We start from the raw sequence: 16,111 nt of genomic DNA, 5'->3' as shown, positions 1-16,111 counted from the left end.
ACGGCAAACGACTCATGCATTCTAAAAATAGCAAAAAAGCTGGTGGCGCTCTCTGTTGGTGGGATAACCCCAACCAGTTGAGCTTCATCGCTTGGAGGAGAGCTTTCTCGTTTCCTCTGTACTGTTGCATGGTTTCGCATTGAAGTTATGCATCGCTAGAACTAGAACGGCGATACGATTGTTTAAATACCAAACTCCAACGGAAACTACCAGCACTGAAGCAAGTAAGATTTGAGTAATGGTCGTTGGTGTTGATACCCACGTATCTGACCACACGACCAATCAAATAGATTTTTTTATAGAAAGTTATAAGGCTATATAGGTAATGATAAGATGAAACTTGTCGAAACACATTGCAAGAAAAGGATAGCAATATAATGATGAGTTGTAATACGCCATCTATTGATCAAACCAATGAAGCTGTGGAGCTTTCATTTTTTTCTATGGATATTCAATTTTCCAGTCGTTTAAGCTTAATCTGTAGCGCTTGGGAAGTGGTATACCAATTCAGCGCAGTGCAAGCCGAAAGAAACGGAAAGGAAGGGGTATGAGGAAAATACAATGAAACGGCGCGAGCGAGCGTTCTTTTCAGTGAGAGCGCCTCGTGCATTTTAAAGGCATGCAATAGAGCGCATTCTTTCCGTGGTAGCGCTCTATCCGCCATTTTTAATTTTTAGACCAAAACAACGGACTTCGGATCCGATCTTGGGCCGGACCCCCACCGTGTGTTTCTACTTACCCCTAGCCTGAAAATTTCATTCTCTTTGTCAGTCGGGCTCAACCGCAGACAGCGAGATTCAAATTCAAATTTAAATGATTTTCTTTGATGAGCAATTCTCGGAATCCACGTAACTGACATTTTCTACTTATTATGAACATCAAAATTTAACGGATAAGAATAAAAAGTGCCTGGCAAACAAACGTGCATCAGCGCGATAAGTAACAAATGAGGTTAGCAATCCTTCAAACAGCCAAGCTTAAACGACTGAAAAATCAAATATCTTTGATTTTCGGTAGGATAAATGGAAAATCGGTAGTTTTAAGGCGGTCATTTGTGAATCGGTAGGCATATAAAAAATCGGTAGGAATACAGATAAATCGGTATTTCTGGTCACTCTGATTGCAAGATACGCCAAACAAACTGTCACAACAAAACACCCACAAGAAATGTCGATTTATCGCTACGGATAGTGCGGATTTAAGAATATTGTATATTTTAGTGAATAATTTGCAAAATCAAAAACCAATATGCCTGAAGCAAGCACAGCCGTATTTGAGAAGGATAACTTCAATGCTGAAAAGTGTAAGTAAAAGGGACAGCACAGCAAAATGGAACGCTGCTTACCCACAGATGACGACAACAAGAACCACATCTCTTGGTTGGTTTTATTTACAGATGTGAAAAATCTGGTGCAGGATTGTGTCGGTGGTCCGGAGCTGCAGCAAACAAAGCAAAAGATCCAATCTCTTAGTGAGACTGTATCGTCTACGCTGAAAAAACATGTGTACGAAAATTACATGCAGTTTATCGAAACGGCGAAAGAGATCTCACGTAAGCCGCAATGCTGGTCCAAAGTACAACATGAAACATTTGGCGTAACTTTCTTCCGCTTTCACTAGATCTGGAGTCGGAAATGTACCAGCTGTCGCACATACTGATCGAGCAACGCAATCTACTGACAACGCTTCGCGACGAATCGATGCTCGACGATCAAAAAAACATCATCGAAGATCAAAGCCTAGATCCCAACGTTAACGAGGAGCAACAAAATCGAAAGGCAATCCAGCTAATTAAGGAATCACTCATCGGTTACAAGGGCAATCTGGATGATAAAGTTTTCATTCACGAAGGTGGTCTGATTGAGCTGGATTCCAACGACTATCGGCCCATCTGTCGCATCCATTTGTTCCTGTTTAACGAGGTCCTGGTGCTGGCGAAAGTGCGAAATGAAAAGTAAGCGTGCATTTGATTGACCTGCGGACGTTACGTTAAGGCGTGTTTAACCGATTCACATTCGCTGGTTGCCTTCTTTTTTCAGAAAACTTGAATTTCAAACAGAATACGAAACGAAGAAGATTGCCGTGATAAACATCAAGGATTTGGATGGAGTGAACAAGAACGCGATCAATGTAATAACGAGCGATGGAGCGCGCATGTTTCAGTGCATCAATTCAGCCGCCAAGCTGGAATGGATCGATAAGTTTGAGCATGCCATCAAGTTCCACCAGCTGAAGAAGCCGAAGAAAGCGCAAGCCCCACAGCCCCCGACGAGCTTGAAGTTCGAGGCACCGCAAAAGTCAACCGACAGTGAGCTGCTCACCCTTAGCCCGACCGCCTCGGAAATGGGACGCGTCATCGTGGAGAATCTACCGCCTGAGTGGCTTGTGACGGCGCCGGAAGAAATACAGGCGGAAATAGCGCAGCGACACTTTGAGGACTGTCTGGCGCTGCTGCAAAAGTGTGAGGATCACCTCGCCCAGGACAGCACCTTCCACGGTGCAGCGGAAATTGGGGAAAAGATCAAAACGCTCAAAGGTTCGCTGGCGTCGGTGCTAATGCACGAGCTGTCCAACTCGCAGAGCCGTAGCCTACAGGCAGCGCTGCGCTCGAGTCGCCGACCGCTGAAGCTGCTGGTCGAGATGGAAAAGTCGCGCGAAGCGTGCGGGATCCTGCTGCGCGTGTGTACAAGCGCTATTCGCACCTCGCAGCGCCAGGCACGGCGCAACAATTTGGCCGTGTCGGAGCTGTTCTTCTGCGACGTGGCGCTTGTGGCAAGCGAGTTTCTGCGTGCGTTCAGCGCAAAGGCATCCTGCACTAGTGCACTGATCGTGTGGTGCAACATGGAACTGCAGTACTTTGCCTCACAGCTCATTAAGCACTATCTTACGAAGGATACGCAGCTCGAGATGGTGGCGAAGGTGGTAGAAGGTGTGCGCGAGCCTTGCTTGAAGCTGCGTGAAATAGGACTCGACCTGTCCTACCACATGGAGGGTCTGTTGCGTAGCACGCTAGGCCAACTGCTAGATGAAGCTCGTTACCGACTGGTCGATTCGATCGGTCGTACCGAGGACCCGTGGCAACCATACAATCTGCAAACGAAAACCGGTCTCCGCACGCTGCTTAAAGAATTCGATGTGCTGGGCATCGACTTCCGGGCGTACGTGACGGGCGACACGTGGATTAATCTAACACAGGCGACGGTTAGTTTCTGTCGCCATCTGCTGCAAACCACAGAAAGCTGTGCCTATCTAGCGAAGTACGATTCGCTGCAGCGCGATTCTGAGATGCTCATTCGCGAGCTGTTCCTTTCGCAACATTCCATCAAACCGCCCAACTCGCTGAATGCAGACGTAAGTACAAACACGTAGGTGAAATGGGAGAAATATAACAAAAAAATAACACAAACCAACTTACCTTTCAGATGAACTTTGTGGCGAAAAACAAAACCTACATGGCGGAAGTTCTGCTACCTATTGCGATGAAGCGATTCGAACGGATTGCCGGTAAAAAACCGGACTTGCTTATGGAGTTGCACACTCAACTTCGAACTGTTCCACCAAAACCGAAACCCCGTAGTGTCTATCAAACGGACGTGCTGTAGGCGAACATTAGAATATATGTGGATTATTACGCCATTAGAATATATCTATAAACATGTCTAACAAACGACGACTAACTGTTCGATAATAGAGTGCGAACGATCGCTTTCTTTACCGAGCGAAATTATTTATTCGGCGTCAAACGTAATTTTTTTACCCGCGAAAGGTTTGATTCCGCTCTGGGCCTGTTTCGCAGCCCAGGACGGATGTAGGTCAGAGTTGTCAGCTTGAGACTTGTGAACACCTTTGCCGTATGCTGATCTACCACTGTTAAAAGGTAGTACAGCATTCCGGGCCTGCTTTGCAAGGTGTAGATCGTTGTTTTTCCGATTATCTGTCGGGTGCATTCGTTTTATAACGGTCGGGTCGCCGTGGTTACTGCCGTCATTATCATCATCATTGAATGCAATCTTTTTGCCGGCAAATGGTTTAATTCCGCTCTGTGCTTGTTTAGCCGCCCACGATGGGTGAAGATCATTGTTTGAGGTGTGCTTTGGTGGAAAGCTCCTCGTACCATTCCCGTCAAAAATTTTAGTTCCATTTCGCGCTTGCTTCGCCGCCCACGAAGGATGAAGGTCTGATTTGCTATTGAAATTGTCGCTTTTTGGTTGGTTGGAAGTAAATTCTGCCCGTTCATTATCATTATCATCCGCGTCAAACACCACCTTTTTGCCAGCGAAAGGTTTAATTCCTTGCTGGGCCTGTTTGGCCGCCCAAGACGGATGAAGATCGCTTTGTCTATCAGATTTACTGGGATATCGGTTGGTGGCAACTGGTTTCATGTTTGTATCACCATCCTCTGCGTCAAATACCACCTTTTTGCCAGCAAAAGGTTTAATTCCTTGCTGGGCCTGTTTGGCCGCCCAAGACGGATGAAGATCGCTTTGTTTTTCAGATTTGCTGGGAAATCGGTTAGTGGCAACGGGTTTCATATTTGTATCACCATCTTCGCCGTCAAACACAATCTTTTTGCCAGCAAAAGGTTTAATTCCTTGCTGGGCCTGTTTGGCCGCCCAAGACGGATGAAGATCGCTTTGTCTATCAGATTTACTTGGAAATCGGTTGGTGGCAACTGGTTTCATATTTGTATCACCATCCTCTGCGTCAAACACAATCTTTTTGCCAGCGAAAGGTTTAATTCCTTGCTGGGCCTGTTTGGCCGCCCAAGACGGATGAAGATCGCTTTGACTATCAGATTTGTTGGGATATCGGTTGGTGCCAACTGGTTTCATGTTTGTATCACCATCCTCTGCGTCAAATACCACCTTTTTGCCAGCGAAAGGTTTAATGCCTTGCTGAGCCTGTTTGGCAGCCCAAGACGGATGAAGATCCTCGTTAATTTTAGACGATTGATTATACATTTGCTTCCCATTGGCAAACTTTCCTTTCCCGCCAAGGTTACTTGCTTTGCTGTGCGTCGTATAGTTCTGCCCAAAGTCCAGTTCTGCAAACAACATAAAAAATTTTACATGTTAATCAAATAGCAATCAATCAAGTAAGTAGGTAATGTACCTTCATCATTATCCTGTTCTTGCCATTGCTGCTCTCGTTTTTTCCGCTTATTGGCAAACTTCCAGCTTTCTTCTTCTTCTTCTTCCGATTCTTCATCGCCTTCTGCCCGAGGTTTGAGTTTTGGAGCGACTGCCACGTACCGTTCTCCCGTTTCCGTAATGAAGAAGCTGTCCGTTAACAGCTCAACTCCGTCTTCTTCGTCGTCGTCCTCGGGTGCTTTGTAATTTACAACCTTCTTTTTCGCTGGAAGACTTTGATTATATGGTAGTTCAGGTTCGCTGATGATCGGTTTGCTTTCCTGGTCAATAGCTTTCTTCGGCTTAGCGACAGAAACATAATTTTTCCGTGATTCCAAAGCATTAGCGTCCGAATCTTCATCACTGGCGTAATCGGGATCGCTTTCACTGACGGACACGCTAGGAGAACTTCGTTGGTCGAACTGCTCTTCCTCATCAGATTGATCGGATTCATTCAACTTAATGCTCCGCGGCTCAGAGCCGTCGTCCGATTCGTACGAAGCAATTCTTGTTTGTTGCACAACATCCGTTCCATCGTTATCCAGCTTACGTTTCAGTTTTTTCTTGTTATCGGACGCGTCATTTTGTTTTCCGGTGTTTTGCTTCTTTTTCTCCTCTTTTGCTAGCCGCTTCGCAATCCTTTCCTTTTTCTTCTGCTTGTTCACGGATGTTTTTATCTTACTCTTCTTCTTAAGGACCTCAAGCAGCTTTGATTTTTCACCTTTGCCAAATTGACCTTCGAGCGATTTGAGGTGCCGAACTAGCTTCTCATCTTCCATAAACCGGGCAATGCTGCGCTGTTCAATAGAGGGCGGATCCGCCGGCTGCCAATTTTTCGCAGGCTGATATTGTATGACTTTCTCCAACAATGTAGCAGGAGAGAGTGATTTAATGTTGGTAAGGATGGCCACGTAGTTTTCCGCCTTTTTTTGGGCACGCGGATCAGAACTCGTTGCAGCTTTCGCCGTGAACAGCTTGCTCAGTCGTACCAACTTGTGGATGATGACAACGCGTCTTGTTTTCAGAAGCGTTTGGAGTTTGTTAATCTGTCGCGTTTAATGAACAGATTATTAATGATATCCTTTATCAGAAACGTGTATTGCGGCGTGTCTTACCTCTTTAATTAGTTTACATTTATCCATTTTTAAACGAAACCGCACCGGAGATGTTTCGGAAAACGTGAATCTATCAAACTGTCATCATTGTTTACGTTTCTAGAACATGTGTCTTTGACAGCGGTAAGGGCGTCTGCACACTGGCCACTTCATTTTCATATGTGAAATTATTATTAGCATCATGCAATAAATGCATAATGCATCACGCGATTGGTAAAAAGCTACACAACCAAGAACGAATTTCTTATTTTTTGTTGGTATAAGAGTATTTTTGTTCATTTACCAATAATATTAAACACATGTTGTTAAATTAGGTACGTTGTTACGTTTGCAAGTCTGCACGGAGCCAAAAAGCGGTTTCGTTTGAATTGAACGTTTAAACAACAACGCACCAGCGCATATAGAAATTAATTAGGTTGGGGAGTATGAGGACAGCATAATTTTACCGGCAATAGCACCGTTTTCCTACCCACTACGGCAATTCTTATTCATGCTAATGTCCTAATGGTAGACAAGTTGGAATGTTGAGGTATTCCCCGGTGTCCTGTAGAACACCGTCCGGAGCGCAGCGGAACGGATCCTTTGTTACTTCCAGCCACTTCTGCAAACGTTCACTCAACTGCTGGAATGTGTCCTTCATGCTGCTCTTCCCGAACAGATTTCTCGACTCGGTCGGATCCATCTTCAGATCGTACAACTCCCACTCGGGACGGTGATAGTACGTACGAAGCGTTTTGTACCACGGAACTGGTTGATTTGCGAGTGTGCGATTGAGAATGTCTTGGAACGTGGGGGACACGTAGAAATCCTGATCAATCGGAAACGGTAGCTGATAGTTAAGATTGTGAATCAGCTTGTAGCGCTTCGTCCGTATCGCTCTCATCGGGTAGGCCATGGTGATCTCGTGGAAGCTCTGACTCGCAAACACAGCATCATCCGGTTGATTAGATGGCTCTTGGAACAGGAGCGGCAGTAAACTCCGCCCGGTTAGTGTGGTCGGCTGCGGATGGGTGAGATTAAACCACTCGAGGATCGTCGGGACGAGATCAAGATGGCTTGTCATCGAGTACGTCACTTCGTTGCGGCGAACGCCCTTCTCTGGTGATCGTATGAACATTGGTTCCGCCATGCCTGGATCGTACAGATTGGTTCTTGCCGCGGGCATTGGCGGTCCATTGTCGGAGGTGTACACGACCAGCGTGTCGTCCTCAAGGCCTGCATCGCGCAGCTCTTTCAGTACCAAACCAACACCCTGATCAAGCCGTGAGATGGTTGTGTACTGTGCAGCTAGATCGTATCGAGCTGGTTGCGTGTCTGGCACGTAGTACGGTAGATCGATCTCATCCCACACGTAGTAGATCGGATGCCAGTCCGGAATCAATCCCATTCCCTCCTCTCCCGAGCCCCATCGCTCACAGAAGCTACCATACTGGGGCGTCACATGACCGCATCGATGTGGATCGTGGAACGATACCATCAGGAAGAATGGCTCGTTGCTGGTTGACTTGGTTTGCTGCAGAAATTCTCTAACGAAGAGCTTTATCTGCGTAATGTTACGTCCGACCTGATTGATCGGGTACTGTTCCTCGGTGCGCTCGTAGTCAAACTTGTACGTTTCGTCCGGTCCGACATGTTTTTTTCCGATCAAACCCGTTCGTATGCCGGCCTTTCCGAGCACCGATGAAATGCTGTGCACCTTCGGCAGGGAGTTGAAATTGTGCACCCCATTGTGCAGTCCGTACTGGCCATTTTGGTGCTCCGGCATGCCCGTCAGTATTGAGGCGCGTGACGGCGAACAGCTGCTTACCGAAGCATACGCGTTGTTGAAGATGAGACTCTCTTTCGCCAATGCATCCAAGAAAGGAGTTTGCACGATTCGGTTCCGATAAGCGCCCATCTCGAAGCCGCCATCATCAGCTACGGGAAAGAGGATGAAGAGTTATAGCGATATTTTCTTTGCTTCAGTCTGTTTTTCCTTTTCTTGTTTACCCAATAGAAGCAACACATTTTTGGCCTCGGATGGAACGGATGACAACAAAACCAGACTTAGCAACAGTTCCGTGTGCCACGACATCTTTTAGTCACTCATCTAACTTAGTTCATACGATCACCTTTCACTTTGCTCAACTGCTTGTGGCCGTATCCTCTGGTGCTGGAACAGTGCGTCTTACGATTGTTGAACACAAGGTCCCAAAACAGAATAGTGATGACTTAATTATTTGCAGTCTATCACTTCAACCGCTTCCTTTTCCAGTGGCTGATTTTCAGCCGAAGCACGCTATTGTTTTACTGCAGCGATCTGAAGGATTAGTTTAGCATAATATAATTCAAACATTGTTTATCAAGAGCGCATTTGGTAGAGGTTATAATTTGTAGCGTATTGTTTCGCGACCCACAAAAACGATCATTATAAACCTTGTTGAAGTGAAAGTTTGGAACTATTATTCCCAAGCAACAAAATATGCTTGTTTGTTATTTTCATGCTCGTTTGCGAGCTTGCATCGAATCTAACCCATACAACTTGTGAAACATTGGCTTTTAATTTGTCATAGAAAATACAGTCTTTTCCCGAGTTACGCGAATTCGAGTTACGCGAATTTTTATTTTTGACAGTTCAGATGTCAAATCAGTACAATTTTCTCCATCAATTGTCAAATGAAAGATAATTACCGATAAATAACCAAATTTTCTACACCAATTGCATCAAATAAGTATTAAATTACATAAATGAACTAAATTCAATCAAAAATTATGATAAATAAAGTATATTTTTGCTGTAACATGTGATATTCGACTTACGCGAAAATCCGAGTTACGCGAATGTCTCCGGAACGCATTATTCGCGTAACTCGGGGAAAGACTGTACACAAAAAAGGCTGTCTCTGAGGTTCCTATGTTTTAAAAAGTAGCTCAATTTTGCAAACAGTGCTACTTGTCTCGCGCGACATTTCTGCTTCATCCGAAACAATCGAATTATTCAGTTTGATTACGAGTCAGATTAAAAACAAACTCAAACAAATAAATTTGAGCACATTTTAGCTATTTTTTTATGTTTTCAAACCAAAAATAAGTAGGTTGACTGGGACAAATGATCATCTTTAATCTACGCGGAGTGAAATTTTGAGCTTATTTCGATCGCGCGAGGCGTTGTCGCTCTATGTCTATTTGAACGGCCGAAGACTTGCTGTTCTTACGGAGCATATTGGAGCGTGTACTACGGTTCTTCACTGAGTTAGTACTATCGATGTATTCAATTTTCCGTCGATATGCATTCAGGCGCATGAGGGCGTGTGAATATACTGATGTTTGTAGTCGTTCCCATTCTCCTACAAAACTGGTGCATCAAAATCCGTCTAAAGTGGTTGCCTAAAAAATAGCAAATAAACACATCAGGATAAGCGTTTACTGCAGCACTATCCTAAAGGCCGGGCTACATTGATCGTACTTTCTGGTGTAATTTTGATTTTCACTAGCGCACCTGGCGGCGGCTGACCGAAGCTTTTTTTGATCATCGAGGGAATGGTCGTGCCGGATCTCAAATTTAAGTTGTTTTTCCATCGTTTTTTGCCATGAAAATGGATGCAAGGCTTACAGGACATGTGCATCTACCTTTTACAAAACTTTTCTTGTCCAAATTAGGTTAAAATCATGGAAAAATTACATATTTTTTGAAGCGGCTCCAAATTGTTTGGAAAAATGCTTCGGTCAGCTGCCGCCAGGTGCGCTAGTGAAAATCAACTTACACCAGAGAGTACGATCAATGTAGTGCGGCCTTAATATTACAACATACCTACCTCTTGCAATGTCCCGCAATGTACAGCATGGCGCATTTGTAGATGATCTGCAAGATGCACATTAACTTTGAAACGAGCACTGTAGGCAAGTAAAGCAAGTGTAGAGAAAATGAGCGAGATGCAGCGACATTCGAACGTCAAAAACCCTCGCCATGTTGTACGGGCCAATGAGCTAAATGTCAAAGTACGAAACACGAAAATGAAAAATAAAGACACAGAAAAATAAATGTTTCCATCTGAAAGGTTTATATTGTGCAAAGTAACAGTAATTGTTTCCTCTCGACAAGCAAAGTGCGTTTTGAAATAGAGCGTAATATTCTATCTTCTTTTCGGGTGCTAATCCTCCCGCAAATAAGCTGCCAACAGAAGCTGACGACGGTTTAAGTGCAGAAAACATGTCGGAGTCCTACGGTAAATATTACACGCACTCAAAGCTGCCTCTGCCCCGATTCGCTGGCAGTAGCAACAAAGCGACTCATTAATATGCACTGTTAACCTTTTTTGTTGTTTTGGGGGTGTTTTTACATGGTTTTCCCTTTGCTTCTACTTCATATTCTCCATCACCTACGTTATGATACCCGCATGTTCCAGATTATCTTTTCAAGTTTCTCATCATTGGCCGTGCTGGTAGTGGCAAATCCTGCTTGCTTCATCACTTTATCGAGAACAAGTGTAAGTAAACGAAGCGCTGTAGACCCTGGCCGGAAAGCGAGGCCAGCGAAACGCAATGAACTGGAACGGTATAGCGCTAATGCGTAAATATCAGCAGATGGGCGATGTTCTTCGAAGTGCCACACTCTTTTAATCGCGTTCGAACCTTAAGTTTGAGCAGTAACAATCTCGGTTTGTTTTATTTTCTGTGCGTATTTTTTTTTTTCATGCTCGGCGGCCCGAATGTGCAGTTAAGGAGGACAGCTCACATACAATCGGGGTCGAATTTGGATCCCGGATCGTGAATGTCGGCGGCAAATCGATAAAGCTACAGATTTGGGATACGGCTGGACAGGAGCGTTTTCGATCGGTGACGCGGTCGTACTATCGTGGTGCTGCTGGTGCTTTGCTGGTGTACGATACGACCTCACGGGACAGCTTCAATGTGCTCTGGAACTGGCTGAACGATGCGCGTACGTTGGCAAGCCAGAACATCTGCATACTGCTCGTGGGAAACAAAAAAGATCTGGAAGAGGATCGCGAGGTCACGTTCCTGGAGGCGAGCAACTTTGCGCAGGAGAACGAGCTCATCTTTCTAGAGACGAGCGCCAAGACGGGTGAAAACGTAGAGGAGGCATTCCTGAAATGCTCCAAAACCATCCTTGCGAAGATCGAAACGGGGGAGCTCGATCCGGAACGGATTGGCAGTGGCATTCAGTACGGGGACACCTCGGCACGCAATGCGGCCGGAACGCTCGCGAGCGGACAGCAGCCGAGGAGCCGACTGCGGCCGGATTGTTCCGGCGGCGGCGGCAGTTGCCGATCGTAGAAAGTGACGAAGGCTAGTGACGCCCGCGGTCTGTGTAAGTTTGTACCATGATCAATCCTGTTCTTATATATCAAGCTTGTCTACACTCTGGGGCGGAATGTATTGAAATGGTGGGTACCGCTACCCAGGGTGGGCGACATCCCGGACGGGTGTCCGTTATCCGAGCACAGGATATGCATTCGTTGGGACTGTTTCAATCAAAACGAGAAGCATTGCTTCTTTCTGTCTGCAGAGGAATGAATCTCAAAATTGTGCTACCTTAAATGATTATATTCACGCAAAAGGCAAAAAGAGTTGTGCGGATGGCCGTTGGCCATTCGAGTTATTTTGGATTCAGTATTGGACAATTACATACTATACTAAAATTACGCTATACATTCAGATGCAAGAGTGTCTGAAACATCCTATCGACCTGCGCCTTTTCGAACGCATTTCAGTCAATCTGTGTTACACTTGAACTTATCATTCATAAAAACACACTAATCTTCCCGGTTTAACATGATATTGATATTATTCCTTGTTAGTTTTCTCCGTGCTTTGGTTGTTGTTACACATTGTGTTACATAGTATGGCGCTTGTTTTTCTTTTACGTAAATGTTTCATTTATCAATTTGCACAATTTCCCCACCAATTTAACTAGGTATCCAGCTAGATCATTATTTACCGCGATTTGGATAATTACTTCAGCAAAACGAATAACATGTTTTCAAATAAATATGCTAGGGACCCGAAATTCTGAGTGAGATACGTATGCTTCTCAAAAATTTAAAGCCACCTAAATCAATCAAACGACAGCAACAAACCTAGCAAATAGTAAAATTATTTTCCCTCAATAGCTTTCCGTTATACCGTTTCCAATGAGTAGTTTTGCAACCCAATTGGTGATTTGGTTCGATGTCAAGAGGATCGGAAGAATCGATTTATATTAAAACAACTGTACCGTAGATTTAAATGACAGAGCCTTCGGTTTAACACCGGTTTGAAATGTTTAGGGAATGTGATGTTAAATTACGAATCGCGGGGCAATGTGCAGAGACGACTAAACAACTTAAACCACTTAGATGTAACTGTAAAGAAAGAAAAGTGAGATAGAGAGGGAGGGAACGAGAGCGATAACAAAAAAAAAAAAACATAAAAATCGAACTACAAAATGAAACTTTATTGTGCATTAGATATCTTTATACCTGAGTAGACGGGAGGAGAACATTAAAACCAATAAATTTGTTCAACGATATATTTTTTTCCATTTAATGGAACCACATCCCTTAGCATCTACTTGATGACAATACTGTTGTGTATAGAAAGCACCATTATATTACACAGATTAAACTTAAATTGTCAATCGGTTTCATTTTAAAGTGATCATGTGAGTTGCACAATTTTATTTTATTTACAGGTTTTTCCAGGAGTTCTAATAGCTGTGGGTCACTTTATTGGCTCTTTCTTCCGTGAAATGAACTTAATGTACAGGCGGTCCCCGAGATACACGGTTAATGGGGACCGAAAACGGCCGCAAAATACCGCGTATCTCGAATTTCCGGGTAAGTCGAATCTCGTGATTTCCAGCTAAAATATCAGAAATTTTCGTGTAATTTTGCAAGTAGGGGGCGGTTTTAGTCACTTTATGAACTATTTGATATGATTCTGACTGAATATAACTGTTTTAAACCTTTTGAAATAGTTTTTAACATTCGGTCAAAACGGAAATTATTTGGCAATTTGAAATTAATGTGTCAAATCAGTACAATTTGCTCAAAGAATTGTCAAATTTAGAAAACCGCGTATCTCCGAATCCGCGTATAAGAGGTACCGTGTATCTCGGGGACCGCCTGTACTGGGAATTGGACTCTATACCAACCTTGTAGGACAAATCTAATAGGAATTTCCACATGTCCAAAAAGGGTGCCTTCGAATCAAATTTCCATCATATGAATTTCATTTCGCATAAGAAAGATTCAAGAAGTATCCAACAACTATGAGAACCTCTGGAAAACCCTGTATCGGCGGTATCGACAATCAATCCGGTATATAGGTTCAGCATAATGCAAATGTTTGTTATATATTGATCATAATTTTATTGTTATTTATTGATTATAATTTATCTAGCACAATGATTATAGTAAGATATAGATTTTTTAAATTTTTTTTTAACTTTCGGTATCATGCTGCTGTACACAGAGAAACCGGTCGGAAGATGAGCCTGTAGTATTGTTGTGGTAAGTATTTGGCGTATTTTATAATAACAAGTACAAACCAAACGGCTTCATTTCAACATAACATTGTTTTATCTTTCAGTATCCAAAGTTCGACAAGAAAAATTTAAACTCTTCTTGAGCTGCCGATACGGATTGGGCCCATAGTGCGGATCGGGGTGGGGCTGAAGAACAAAAAAAAAAACATCTTAGCGTGCAGCAACGCGGTTACTCTCTATGCTCCCGAAGCGCGCGATTCCGTATGTTTCTGGTAGCGTTCCGGACCTGCAGAGAGAGCGAGCGCAGCTCGCGCTACGTCGATGCCGAGACCGTCCGAGGGTTGATTCCGCACCGTGAAACAGTTCATGCTCGTTCGCGTGCCGGAACGGTTGTGACTCGCACGGTGCTCGTCGTACAATAATAGCCCTAGGCTGGTTGGTTCATAATTCGGGGTGGCGCTCGCACACGGCTGCAGCTCTACGCAAAGGCCCCTGAGGGAGTATCGTCCGCGTAACAGGATCTCGGTACGTCCTTTACAGCCCCGGAAGCGAACCGCGTTGTTCGATGTTCGCTCGTGGAGGCGCATCGTAAGCACCGTGGGCCAGCCGCACGGCAGAGCATTTACACGGTTGTGGTCGAGAAGCTGCGGCATCGAGGATCGGTCGTCAATCGGTCGTCCTGTCTGCCTGCGCACGGAGATCGCGTTTTAAGTGTTGAGCGTACGCACCTGAGCGCGATTGCGGTATCGGGCGCGTCGGCCTTGCCAAGGTTGTTCGTGATGCTTACGTCGAGTGTCAGTGCACGAGGTAGCTAAAATAGCGTAAGAAAAAGATCAAAGTGTCGAGCCTGACCGGGGCAGCCAGCTATACTAACCCGGTCAATCACTGCGCGCATCCCGCATCGTGCTGGGGCAGAAGATTCAAGAGCACGCTCGTGAGTGAAACGTGTCGCAATCTGGTTCAGGCATATGGATCCAAAGCCGCGGAAGTTGGTACCGTCGTGTGTGCAACGTTGTCAAATTCGACGTTTTCGTGGTGTTGGTTATTATCGCCCCGATCGCGCGGGATCGAGCGCACAGGTGTATGCGTGATTGCCGGTTGAAACAGTTTTATCACGTGCGTTAGTGATGTGTATCGGGCGTTTGACAGCCCTATCCATTCAACTTGCTGCTGATGCTGATGCCGAGGAGCTTCGACGAGAGTGCCAAAAAGTGCGGAAAGGTAAGTGGCAACGTGCAACACGGCGTCACAATACAATGCCGGATAATTGAGGGAATGTTTTCTCCGCTTGATGCTGGTGTTATTTAACCTTTGCGGTGGGGGTCAACGGTTCTTGTGTGCAAGTGATTTTTAGGCGGCATGGATCGTTCTTGTAGCGACAACTGCGATCGTAGCCCTGGCTGCGTGGTTGCGCTCGGTTACGTTTTCAGTTGCCATTTCGCCTTCCGCTTTGTCCGAAACTGGTTTGATTGGCTGGCCCGAGGCAGGCTGCTGCCACGCTGCCCAAGTTAGACACCCAGCCATCAAGGCGTCCCAAACCGCAGCGTTCTTGAGCACTGGCAGGATTGGTGATCTAGACTCGTGGCTGGGCACGGCGTTGTGCGTGAGAATAGTGTCTTGTTCTGCATGGTAAGCATCGCGGAGTCTCATCACGATCACCTCCGACAGCCATGATTACCAGAGCCCAATGTAAGATGGTACGGCAAACAGTAAGTGACTGCTTATTGATTTTCTTTTGTGGTATGCAAAAGTGAGGCCAAATTTGTTGAAGACCTTTGAAGAATTTTCCCACATGGTACATTGAAATTTACCTGTGTCTAAATACATGTCCCGAACCTTGAAGGGGGTGACATGCTTTTCTTCAAACCCTTCAATCAGAAACATCTTTCCTAGGGACCGAGCTCGCAGTAGTCAGTGTCCCACTGTGGAATGGGCCACCGTCGTCTTAGATGCGCAGTGTTCCTTGCGGGAAACGACGCTCTGTCCCCCTCCCCCCTGATGTGCTGACGGCGCGAGATTTTTTGTTTTCTGTTTTCGGACATTCCCGGGGCACGCCCGGGCGTGTGAGGATCGCCTAGCGTCGCGGTATGTTTGCCTTGCCTGTCCGCCTTTCCCGTCCTCCAAACCCTTTGTGATACATGCCAGTAAAGCACTTTTCCCACTCGTCCGACCGACACGGTAACCGGCGGTCGGTGTGTTTGTGAACCAGCCGTGCCCGCCCAGTACTCCCAGGTTGGCGTGGTCGCACGCAAAGGTGTACCCTCGGTGTAAAGGTGTACCACACAAGCGTAACCAATAGCCGTGCGATAGGGTGGCTACTTACCCACCGCACGGTGGGGCCACCACACCACACGCCCGACCAATGACGAGGGAAGGCCGGGCAAGAGCGGGAAAGATGCAAC

General features: G+C 45.4%; 5 protein-coding genes across 11 annotated transcripts in view; 3 read left to right on the top strand and 2 right to left on the bottom strand.

Annotated features, from left to right (window-relative positions):
• The first annotated feature begins 1,053 nt into the window (after positions 1-1,053).
• On the top strand, positions 1,054-3,667 carry LOC1274045 (exocyst complex component 8). Its single transcript, XM_313109.6, has 5 exons — positions 1,054-1,303; positions 1,397-1,552; positions 1,621-1,954; positions 2,040-3,351; positions 3,423-3,667. The coding sequence occupies exons 1-5, from the start codon at positions 1,249-1,251 to the stop codon at positions 3,600-3,602; spliced, it is 2,037 nt and encodes a 678-aa protein (XP_313109.5). The 5' UTR covers positions 1,054-1,248; the 3' UTR covers positions 3,603-3,667.
• Positions 3,668-3,674: 7 nt separating this feature from the next.
• LOC1274043 (dentin sialophosphoprotein) lies at positions 3,675-6,406 on the bottom strand. The gene is made up of 3 exons (XM_313107.6): positions 6,245-6,406; positions 5,113-6,175; positions 3,675-5,044 (listed from the first exon to the last, which is right to left on the bottom strand). Exons 1-3 carry the CDS (start codon positions 6,269-6,271, stop codon positions 3,729-3,731), a joined length of 2,406 nt encoding a protein of 801 aa, XP_313107.6. The 5' UTR covers positions 6,272-6,406; the 3' UTR covers positions 3,675-3,728.
• A 78-nt stretch (positions 6,407-6,484) lies between these two features.
• On the bottom strand, positions 6,485-8,769 carry LOC1274042 (N-sulphoglucosamine sulphohydrolase). The gene is made up of 2 exons (XM_313106.4): positions 8,234-8,769; positions 6,485-8,161 (listed from the first exon to the last, which is right to left on the bottom strand). The coding sequence occupies exons 1-2, from the start codon at positions 8,316-8,318 to the stop codon at positions 6,738-6,740; spliced, it is 1,509 nt and encodes a 502-aa protein (XP_313106.3). The 5' UTR covers positions 8,319-8,769; the 3' UTR covers positions 6,485-6,737.
• Positions 8,770-10,168: 1,399 nt separating this feature from the next.
• Positions 10,169-12,752, top strand: LOC1274041 (ras-related protein Rab-4B). Its single transcript, XM_313105.5, has 3 exons — positions 10,169-10,449; positions 10,630-10,710; positions 10,941-12,752. Exons 1-3 carry the CDS (start codon positions 10,434-10,436, stop codon positions 11,516-11,518), a joined length of 675 nt encoding a protein of 224 aa, XP_313105.2. The 5' UTR covers positions 10,169-10,433; the 3' UTR covers positions 11,519-12,752.
• A 1,286-nt stretch (positions 12,753-14,038) lies between these two features.
• Positions 14,039-16,111, top strand: part of LOC1274038 (A disintegrin and metalloproteinase with thrombospondin motifs 9) — a 157,191-nt gene continuing 155,118 nt past the window's right edge. For 3 of the 7 annotated variants that reach the window (XM_061642673.1, XM_061642676.1, XM_061642672.1), the window contains exon 1: positions 14,043-14,930. The gene's annotated coding sequence lies outside the window, so the exon portion shown is untranslated. Of the gene's footprint in view, positions 14,931-16,111 lie in introns of all 7 variants that reach the window. The other 4 variants (XM_061642679.1, XM_061642674.1, XM_061642677.1 and 1 more) reach the window with 3 other exon arrangements.

This window comes from Anopheles gambiae, chromosome 2 (genome assembly GCF_943734735.2).
Source record: "Anopheles gambiae chromosome 2, idAnoGambNW_F1_1, whole genome shotgun sequence".
Classification (NCBI taxonomy): domain Eukaryota; kingdom Metazoa; phylum Arthropoda; class Insecta; order Diptera; family Culicidae; genus Anopheles; species Anopheles gambiae.
The sequence above is the reverse complement of the archived record's forward strand: the minus strand, read 5'-3'. Positions and strand labels throughout refer to the sequence as shown.